The sequence below is a fragment of the Acanthopagrus latus genome, chromosome 18 (genome assembly GCF_904848185.1).
Source record: "Acanthopagrus latus isolate v.2019 chromosome 18, fAcaLat1.1, whole genome shotgun sequence".
Classification (NCBI taxonomy): domain Eukaryota; kingdom Metazoa; phylum Chordata; class Actinopteri; order Spariformes; family Sparidae; genus Acanthopagrus; species Acanthopagrus latus.
In genome coordinates, this window is record NC_051056.1 from 20,719,455 (window position 1) to 20,730,047 (window position 10,593).

At 44.4% G+C, this 10,593-nt stretch overlaps 4 protein-coding genes across 26 annotated transcripts in view; all 4 read left to right on the forward strand.

Moving 5' to 3' along the window:
* The window catches only part of LOC119007663 (protocadherin gamma-C5-like), a 261,083-nt gene that overhangs the window by 150,947 nt on the left and 99,543 nt on the right, over window positions 1-10,593 (forward strand). The window lies entirely within an intron of this gene.
* Window positions 625-3,234, forward strand: LOC119007682 (protocadherin beta-16-like). The gene has a single exon (XM_037077539.1). It carries the CDS (start codon window positions 792-794, stop codon window positions 3,204-3,206), a length of 2,415 nt encoding a protein of 804 aa, XP_036933434.1. The 5' UTR covers window positions 625-791; the 3' UTR covers window positions 3,207-3,234.
* On the forward strand, window positions 3,829-6,569 carry LOC119007670 (protocadherin beta-16-like). Its single transcript, XM_037077525.1, has one exon. It carries the CDS (start codon window positions 4,025-4,027, stop codon window positions 6,503-6,505), a length of 2,481 nt encoding a protein of 826 aa, XP_036933420.1. The 5' UTR covers window positions 3,829-4,024; the 3' UTR covers window positions 6,506-6,569.
* LOC119007686 (protocadherin beta-16-like) lies at window positions 7,216-9,918 on the forward strand. The gene has a single exon (XM_037077542.1). The coding sequence runs from the start codon at window positions 7,454-7,456 to the stop codon at window positions 9,839-9,841; it is 2,388 nt and encodes a 795-aa protein (XP_036933437.1). The 5' UTR covers window positions 7,216-7,453; the 3' UTR covers window positions 9,842-9,918.

Below are 10,593 nucleotides of genomic sequence, written 5' to 3' on the forward strand. Positions count from 1 at the left end.
AATCTATAATTAAATAAAGTGTCCCTCGAAACCTTTATGTTTAATAGGATGACCTCTCATTGATATAGTACTGAGTGATAAATGTAAAGCATTAGATCGATCATTGTGATTTCCACTCATGGAGCGAGTTTGAAGACCTCTTATCTCTCCCTCTGTCTCTCTCTCTCTCTCTCTCTCTCTCTCTCTCTCTCTCTCTCTCTCTCTCTCTCTCTCTCTCCCTCTGTGTGTGTGTGTGTGTGACAAAATATATGATTTTTCTACAGCGACACTTTATGTTTACCCATCACTGTTTGAATCTTATTTACCAACCATTTTTGTCTTTTTTTTATCTAATTGGTTTGACCTGACAGGCTCTGCTCTATTTTCCCAAGAGAACGTTAAAATAATACTTTTCACTTTGAAATTTGTTTTAGATTTGACAATATTGGTCCACCTGCATCTAGGACCAAACAATATTGAAACCACTGATCACTTTCCATTTTTCATAGCATTCTGTAGTTCAGCTTTGTGAACTCTTAGGGCCGCTGTTGGCCAGTCTGTGTAAGTTAAGGAGAAGCAATCAGCAGTTCCTCCCCCATCATTTCAGATAGAAAACGAGAGAAAGACACACGGATCAGCATAGAATACGACGATCAGAGCTCTAAACGCACATTTGGACGGATACTGTTCTTTTACATTGATTTTTGATTTACCTAACTTGTGATTATATACATCGGAGGACGTAATACGGATTATATTCGAAGAAAAGATTATTTTTTCCAGGAGTACCACGACGTTACTTTTACAGGATCATGACGGACAGAACAATGAGACGGCAAGTGCTGCTGTTTGTCTCGCTTCTCTCTTTTAGCTCAGTGATTGGGCAGGTCAGCTACTCCATCCCAGAGGAAATGCCGAAAGGTTCGTTCGTGGGTGATATTGGGCAAGATTTGGGTCTGGATGTGAAAAGATTGAAATCAGGAAAAGCCCGCATTTATACGGGAGACAGTGCAGAGTATATCGAGCTAAATAAAGAGAGAGGAGTCCTACTCGTCAAAGACAGGATAGACAGAGAGGAGATCTGCGCACAGACAGCGCCCTGCGCGTTGCATTTCCAGGTCATTTTAGAGAATCCAATGGAGTTTTATAGCATTAACGTCGAGGTTACAGACATCAATGACAACGCCCCGATTTTTAAAAGAGGTGAAATGAAATTCCGGATAAGTGAGTCAGCCATCACCGGAGCAGTTTTCTTGCTGCAACAAGCTGTAGATCTGGATGTCGGTGTGAATGGCCTTCAAAGTTATCTGTTAAGGCCAACCGATAATTTTATGTTGAAGTTGCAAAATCAAGCAGACGGAAGCAAGATGATCGAAATGGTTTTACAGAAACCTTTAGATCGAGAGAAACAGGATCATTTGTCGCTTGTATTGACTGCAGTAGACGGTGGTGACCCGCAGCTCTCCGGCACAGTTCAGATACATATCAGTGTGCTAGATATAAATGATAACGCTCCAGTATTTACTCAGAAAATCTACAAATCCACTCTAAGAGAAAACTCGCCCTCAGGGACACAAGTAGTGATTGTTAGTGCTTCAGACTCTGATGAAGGAAGTAATGGCAAAATATCTTATGCTATACAGAATGTACTCGATAACGTTTCCGAATTGTTTGAGATCAATAGAGAGACCGGAGAAGTTATACTGATCGGCAACACTGACTTTGAAAAAAAGCGACAGTATCAAATACATGCCCAAGCCAGTGATGAGGGAGGATTAACTGACTCATGTAAAATAATAGTTGACATAACGGACACAAATGACAATAAACCTGTTATAAATGTCATGTCAAAGTCAAGTGCAGTAAAAGAGGACATTCAACCTGGCACTGTAGTGACGATGATAAACATCCAAGATCCAGACTCGGGTGAAAATGGAAAAGTTCAGTGTTATATCAATGAGAATATTCCATTCACAATGTCCTCAACGTCAAATAATTTCTTCAGTTTGACAACTGACAGTGATCTGGACAGAGAGAGAGCCTCTGAGTATAACATCAGTGTGACCTGCTCTGATGAAGGAGTGCCCTCCCTCTCCAGCAGCGTCACTCTCACCTTACAGATCTCTGACGTCAACGACAACGCGCCTGTCTTTGAGAGGAGCTCATATGAGGCCTACATTGTAGAAAACAACACACCAGGCCTCTCTATATTCACAGTGAGAGCCAGAGACGCTGACTGGAACCAGAATGCTCGTGTTTCTTACATCCTGGAGGACTCCTCTGTTAACGGAGTGCCAGTCTCCTCATATGTGTCCGTCAGTGCTGATAGTGGTGTCATCCATGCAGTGCGCTCTTTTGACTACGAGCAGATCAAAGATTTCCACTTCCGCGTCAAAGCGCAGGATGGAGGCTCTCCTCCACTCAGCAGTAATGTGAGTGTGAAAATAATGATCCAGGACCAGAACGACAACCCTCCTCAGGTTCTGTACCCGGTCCAGACTGGAGGCTCTGTGGTGGCTGAAATGGTGCCTCGTTCAGCAGATGTGGGCTATCTGGTGACTAAAGTGGTGGCTGTTGATGTGGACTCTGGACAGAATGCCTGGCTCTCCTATAAACTGCAGAAAGCCACAGACAGGGCGCTGTTTGAAGTGGGCTTACAGAATGGAGAAATCCGAACTATCCGCCAGGTGACTGATAAAGATGCTGTGAAACAGAGACTGACTGTTATAGTGGAGGACAACGGGCAGCCCTCTCGTTCAGCTACAGTCATTGTTAACGTGGCGGTGGCCGACAGCTTCCCGGAAGTACTGTCGGAGTTCACTGACTTTCCTCACGACAAGGAGTACAATGACAACCTGACTTTTTACTTAGTGCTGGCTTTGGCTGTAGTGTCCTTCCTGTTCATCACGTGTTTAGTGGTTATTATATCAGTGAAAATCTACAGATGGAGACAGTCTCGCGTCCTGTATCACTCCAGTCTCCCTGTGATTCCATATTATCCTCCACGTTACTCAGACACTTTGGGGACAGGGACTCTCCCACACGTGTACAACTACGAGGTGTGCAGGACGACTGACTCCAGAAGGAGTGACTGTAAGTTCGGCGGAGCTGGTAGTCAGAACGTGTTGATAATGGACCCCAGTTCTACAGGAACGATGCAGCGGATACAGAGTGAGAAGAGCATCCTGGATGAACCAGACTCTCCTCTAGAGGTTAGACTGTTTTAAAACTGTTTTCTTAATGATACTTCGTGTAATCAAGTTCTGTCTCTTCTCTTTATATTGGTTTCGTGTGTAGTGTACGTTAGGACAAAAACCCTTTTCAACTCTGTTCTGTGTGTGTGTGCGCATGCCTGCGTGCATCTGTGTGTTTGTGTGTGTGTGTGTGTGTGTGTGTGTGTGTGTGTGTGTGTGTGTGTGTGTGTGTGTGTGTGTGTGTGTGTGTGTGTGTGTGAGAGAGAGAGAGAGAGAGAGAGAGAGTGTGTGTGTGTGAGAGAGAGAGAGAGAGAGAGAGAGAGAGAGAGAGAGAGAGAGAGAGAGAGAGAGAGAGAGAGAGAGTATTACTTGTCCTTTATTTGATGCAATCTTAAAATTTTGTTGTCTGATTAAGGTGTTCCACCTCTCCAGTCAAACTGCGCCTCCTTAATCGATTTAAAGGCGCACCTTTTGCACCTTTTGCGTGAAATGCTGACATACCTGGTCTGTCTGCGCTCCTGGGCTTCAATACTTTATTCTTTGTTCACGTCTGTGCAGTACTTTAAATTGAACTCGTAGGGCCGCTGTTGGCCAGTCAGTGATAATTGTGGGCCAGGTTTCAGCAGTACCTCCCAGTCGTCTTTTTTTCTTAAACCAGAGAACAGCAGACACGCAGTAGGGACATAAAGCTGTGAGCGAGCCGGTAGCACCGACACGGACGGCTGCATTTAACTGTAATTCATCGGTCGCTTAAAACTGATGTACATTCTGAGGAAATACATCGGATTTTCTTTCCGACGGATATCGGACTGTAACGGGATTTGTGCTTCGTGGGAATACCGGACAGAACAATGAGGGGGGAAGTGCTGTTGTTCATCTCTATCCTTTCTCTCACGTCAGTTGTCGGGCACGTCAGCTACTCTATTCCCGAGGAAATGGCTAAAGGGTCTTTAATCGGTAACATAGCACAAGATTTAGGTTTGGACAGAAAACGACTGACATCTGGCAAAGCTCGGATTTTTACGGGAGACAGCGCAGAATACATCGAGCTGAACAGAGAACGAGGCGTCCTCCTCATCAAGGAGAAAATAGACAGAGAGGCGCTCTGTGGACAGACGACGCCCTGCGCTTTGCATTTTCAGGTTATTTTGGAAAACCCTATGGAATTATACACGGTTGTTGTCGAGATTACAGATATCAATGACAACACCCCAACTTTTGAAAAAGCTGAAATGAAATTCAAAATAAGCGAATCTGCTGTAATCGGAGCCAAGTTCATGTTAGAGAGGGCAATAGATGCTGATGTTGGTATGAACAGTCTGCAGAGATACACTCTCACCAAAACCGAGAATTTCGTTCTGAAATTAAAAGAACAGCCCGATGGAGAAAAGATAGTTGAAATGGTTTTACAGAAACCTCTTGACAGAGAAAAACAAGAGGAGATATTTCTGGTGTTAACTGCAGTGGACGGAGGGGAACCAAACCTATCTGGCACAGCACAGATACATGTTACAGTGCTTGATATTAATGACAATGCACCCGTTTTTACAAAGACGGTGTATAAAGCTACAATACCTGAAAACGCCTCTAAAGGTACAGTTATAACCACGGTCAGTGCGTCAGATGCTGATAAAGGATCAAACTCAAGGGTTACGTATTCAATTTCAAACACAGCTGCAGGTGTACGAGACATGTTTGAGATGAACGAAGTAAATGGGGATTTGATTCTGAAAAGTAGTCTGGATTATGAAAAGGCCCGTTTCTATCAAATACATGTGCAAGCCAGTGATGAAGGAGGGCTGACGGATTCATGTAAGATTACGGTTGAAGTGATAGACATTAATGATAACAAGCCAGTGATTAATATAATGTCACAGACTAATGTCATTCTCGAAGACTCTAAATCAGCAACAGTTGTTACTATGGTAAATGTTCAGGACTTAGATTCTGGAGATAATGGCAAAGTTCAGTGTGCAATCAATGAAAATATTCCTTTTACATTGAAGCCGACTTCAAGTAATTTCTTTAACCTGATAACAGACAGTGACTTAGACAGAGAGAGAGCCGCTGAGTATAATATCACAGTGACCTGCTCTGATGAAGGAGTGCCCTCCCTCTCCAGCAGCGTCACTCTCACCTTACAGATCTCTGACGTTAACGACAACGCGCCTGTCTTTGAGAGGAGCTCATATGAGGCCTACATTGTAGAAAACAACACACCAGGCCTCTCTATATTCACAGTGAGAGCCAGAGACGCTGACTGGAACCAGAATGCTCGTGTTTCTTACATCCTGGAGGACTCCTCTGTTAACGGAGTGCCAGTCTCCTCATATGTGTCCGTCAGTGCTGATAGTGGTGTCATCCATGCAGTGCGCTCTTTTGACTACGAGCAGATCAAAGATTTCCACTTCCGCGTCAAAGCGCAGGATGGAGGCTCTCCTCCACTCAGCAGTAATGTGAGTGTGAAAATAATGATCCAGGACCAGAACGACAACCCTCCTCAGGTTCTGTACCCGGTCCAGACTGGAGGCTCTCTGGTGGCTGAAATGGTGCCTCGTTCAGCAGATGTGGGCTATCTGGTGACTAAAGTGGTGGCTGTTGATGTGGACTCTGGACAGAATGCCTGGCTCTCCTATAAACTGCAGAAAGCCACAGACAGGGCGCTGTTTGAAGTGGGCTTACAGAATGGAGAAATCCGAACTATCCGCCAGGTGACTGATAAAGATGCTGTGAAACAGAGACTGACTGTTATAGTGGAGGACAACGGGCAGCCCTCTCGTTCAGCTACAGTCATTGTTAACGTGGCGGTGGCGGACAGCTTCCCGGAAGTGCTGTCGGAGTTCACTGACTTTCCTCACGACAAGGAGTACAATGACAACCTGACTTTTTACTTAGTGCTGGCTTTGGCTGTAGTGTCCTTCCTGTTCATCACGTGTTTAGTGGTTATTATATCAGTGAAAATCTACAGATGGAGACAGTCTCGCGTCCTGTATCACTCCAGTCTCCCTGTGATTCCATATTATCCTCCACGTTACTCAGACACTTTGGGGACAGGGACTCTCCCACACGTGTACAACTACGAGGTGTGCAGGACGACTGACTCCAGAAGGAGTGACTGTAAGTTCGGCGGAGCTGGTAGTCAGAACGTGTTGATAATGGACCCCAGTTCTACAGGGACGATGCAGCGGATACAGAGTGAGAAGAGCATCCTGGATGAACCAGACTCTCCTCTGGAGGTTAGTTTTCCACAAGATACATATTTGTTACATCCACTAATCGTCCAGGCCCAAATGCGGTACATTGCCACATTGAGATCACCTCGTCAGGAATAGTTTTGTGCTTCATTTTTGCGGTTATCCTGATTCAGCACCATGGACAGCGTTCAGCGCATGCGTGTTGCTTATATGCCATATAAGGACTCTAAATACTGTAATTACTAGAAAAAAACCGTCTTATTTCGCCATTTCGACCTCTGTATGCTTTCTCTCTCTGTCTGTCTGTCTCTCTCTCTTTCTCTCTTCCCCTTTGTTCGCATGAATCTGTGTGTGTCATTTGAAAGCCCCTCCGTGTTCTTCAGTTTGAATGATTAGTTTATGTATACATCTGCAAAGATTGTCATCAAGAATCATTCCGTTAGATCGTGTTTATTTTATCATTCAGCACCACGGACAGAGCAAGAGAAAACTGTGTCTGCTCTTCACTCAGTAGGCTGCAGTAACTTGAAAAATCATTAACCTTTTTGTCCTTTTCATCTTCTTTGACTCTGTGATATGTGTTGCTGCCTGCGTGATTGTATTATGGTATGCTCCATGTTTTACTTTTTATCATCTGTTGCTTTGGTCATGCTTGTCATTCTATGCAATGCAGACAGATATGAGCGTTAACGCTTATATAAGGGTTCAGTTCAGCAGATTGGTCTGATGTGTCTCTTGCCTTTTATGAAAGTCCCTTCAAGTTGGTTTACCACGGTAATCTGCCATGTAGTTCAGTCCATTGAACAGAGAGGGACGCTGTTGGCCATCGAGTTGCTAAGGAAGCATTCGTTGCAGTACCTCCCCTAGACCTCAACATATCATACTGGGAAATAGAGAGAGGCAGAGTTAACACTCGGGGCTGCCATGAGCCAGGACGACACGATAGGATTCCTTTGTTCGACCATTTCGGAATAAGTGCCATCTTTCAGACCAAATACGGGTACCTGCGAGTCAAAATCGTAGCCTGAGGTGGAGAAACAAAGGATTTTCTGGGTGTTTTTCTTCACAGACGTGTCAACGGGAACGATGGGATGGCAAGTGCTGTTGTTTTTCTCGGTGCTTTCTCTCAGTGTAGCGCAGGGGCAGGTCAGCTACTCCATTCCGGAGGAAATGGCAAAGGGGGCTTTAATCGGCAATGTAGCCCAGGATTTAGGCTTAAGTGTGGAACGACTGAAGTCCGGTAAAGCTCGTATTTATAGTGGTAACAGTGAGGAACATATCGAGCTGAAAAGAGAGAGAGGGATCCTGGTGATTAAAGAAAAAATAGACAGAGAGTCTCTATGCGGTCAAACAATGCCCTGTGCACTTCATTTCCAGATGATCCTGGAAAACCCGATGGAGTTTTACACGGTAACTGTCGAAATTACCGATATAAATGACAATCCTCCCACATTTGAGAGAGTTGAGAAGACATATGAAATTAGCGAATTAACCCCTTCAGGAGCTCGATTCGTGTTAGAGAAAGCCATAGACGATGATGTTGGTGTAAACGGCTTGAGCAGCTACGCCCTAAAACCCAGTGATAATTTCGTTTTGAAAACCGTCAGCCGGGGAGACGGAACTAAACATGTCGAGATGGTTTTACAGAAACCATTAGACCGAGAGAATGAAGAGCATGTGTCATTAATACTAACTGCTCTGGATGGCGGAGAACCACAGCTCTCGGGGACAATGCAGATTATCATAACTGTGTTAGACGTCAACGACAACGCGCCTGTGTGTTCAAAACCGGAGTATAAGGCAAGTGTTACAGAAAACGCTCCTGTTGGCACTGTAATCACTACTGTGAGCGCTACAGATATGGATAAAGGCAATAACGGAAAAGTAACATACATGATTCCAAAGTCTGGAGCAGCGGGTCTCTTTAAAATCGATGCCAATGACGGACTGCTGACCTTAAGTGGAAATGTAGATTATGAAAAAAGGAGACTGTATGAGATTGATGTTCAGGTGTCAGATCAGGGGGGATTATCCGACTCTTGTAAGGTAATAGTAGACGTGACAGACATTAATGATAACCCTCCATCTATTAACATCATGTCTAAGTCAAACATGGTATCAGAGAACATGAAACAGGGGACGGTTGTGACAATGCTGAATATACAAGATCTGGACTCTAATGAAAACGGCAAAGTCATGTGTGTTTTAAATGAAAATATTCCCTTTGCCATTAAATCCACAACAAATAATTTCTTTACCGTTGTGACAGACAATGACTTGGACAGAGAGAGAGCCTCTGAGTATAATATCACAGTGACTTGCTCTGATGAAGGAGTGCCCTCCCTCTCCAGCAGCGTCACTCTCACCTTACAGATCTCTGACGTCAACGACAACGCGCCTGTCTTTGAGAGGAGCTCATATGAGGCCTACATTGTAGAAAACAACACACCAGGCCTCTCTATATTCACAGTGAGAGCCAGAGACGCTGACTGGAACCAGAATGCTCGTGTTTCTTACATCCTGGAGGACTCCTCTGTTAACGGAGTGCCAGTCTCCTCATATGTGTCCGTCAGTGCTGATAGTGGAGTCATCCATGCAGTGCGCTCTTTTGACTACGAGCAGATCAAAGATTTCCACTTCCGCGTCAAAGCGCAGGATGGAGGCTCTCCTCCACTCAGCAGTAATGTGAGTGTGAAAATAATGATCCAGGACCAGAACGACAACCCTCCTCAGGTTCTGTACCCGGTCCAGACTGGAGGCTCTGTGGTGGCTGAAATGGTGCCTCGTTCAGCAGATGTGGGCTATCTGGTGACTAAAGTGGTGGCTGTTGATGTGGACTCTGGACAGAATGCCTGGCTCTCCTATAAACTGCAGAAAGCCACAGACAGGGCGCTGCTTGAAGTGGGCTTACAGAATGGAGAAATCCGAACTATCCGCCAGGTGACTGATAAAGATGCTGTGAAACAGAGACTGACTGTTATAGTGGAGGACAACGGGCAGCCCTCTCGTTCAGCTACAGTCATTGTTAACGTGGCGGTGGCGGACAGCTTCCCGGAAGTGCTGTCGGAGTTCGCTGACTTTCCTCACGACAAGGAGTACAATGACAACCTGACTTTTTACTTAGTGCTGGCTTTGGCTGTAGTGTCCTTCCTGTTCATCACGTGTTTAGTGGTTATTATATCAGTGAAAATCTACAGATGGAGACAGTCTCGCGTCCTGTATCACTCCAGTCTCCCTGTGATTCCATATTATCCTCCACGTTACTCAGACACTTTGGGGACAGGGACTCTCCCACACGTGTACAACTACGAGGTGTGCAGGACGACTGACTCCAGAAGGAGTGACTGTAAGTTCGGCGGAGCTGGTAGTCAGAACGTGTTGATAATGGACCCCAGTTCTACAGGGACGATGCAGCGGATACAGAGTGAGAAGAGCATCCTGGATGAACCAGACTCTCCTCTAGAGGTCAGTTAAATAATGTAACTTCAGCTCAGTGTTTTTTTCGCCCTTGATTTTAAACTGCATCGATAGTCGCCTGCTGTAACCTGTCCACCATTTTCAGCACAATGGACAGCACCTAATGTTCTACATCCTGACTTAATGACAGGCTGTGGTATTGTTTTTCGCCTACCGTGCTTTGATGTGAATGTTTTTCTTTTTTGTCCTTTCATGAACGGCAATCTTTTTTTTTTAGATTCCTTAATTTCTTTTTAGTGAAACTTGATATCTAATATTGATTAAACATCCAAACGGTCTTTTTCTGTTTTTTTGTTCCTTTTTAGATATATTAATTTTGACTTTAGATGGCGTGGTTTTATTCTCTGTCTAACTTTATAAATAAGAAACTTTTTCAGACAGTTTAGGTGAGCTTAACGTGTTCATTCCTTAAAGGAATTTAAAAAAAACATATACACTGCAACCTGTCTTCTTGCAAGACACTAGTGATTATTTTGAAAACAGTGTCAATAATTATATTTATTCCTTTCAGCAATTTTAACAGAAGTAGTGACACTGGAAGTATTCGTCAATATTGTCTTGTCATTCATGATGTTTTAGCGCTGTATACCATTGTGTTACTCAAAAAACTCCTGCAGTGTGGCAGTTTAATTCTCATTCAGAGTTGATTCACTTCAGCACTGCGGACAGCGACCTAAATACTTCAGACACATGTTTATCTTGTCTGTCGGCTGCTGTACTGACAGTGTAAATATTGGTCTATTCCTGTG

Bases quoted from the DNA above. Each gene is read 5' to 3' on its own strand.
- LOC119007686 (XM_037077542.1), top strand. From the start codon at position 7,454: ATGGGATGGCAAGTGCTGTTGTTTTTCTCGGTGCTTTCTCTCAGTGTA.
- LOC119007670 (XM_037077525.1), top strand. From the start codon at position 4,025: ATGAGGGGGGAAGTGCTGTTGTTCATCTCTATCCTTTCTCTCACGTCA.
- LOC119007682 (XM_037077539.1), top strand. From the start codon at position 792: ATGACGGACAGAACAATGAGACGGCAAGTGCTGCTGTTTGTCTCGCTT.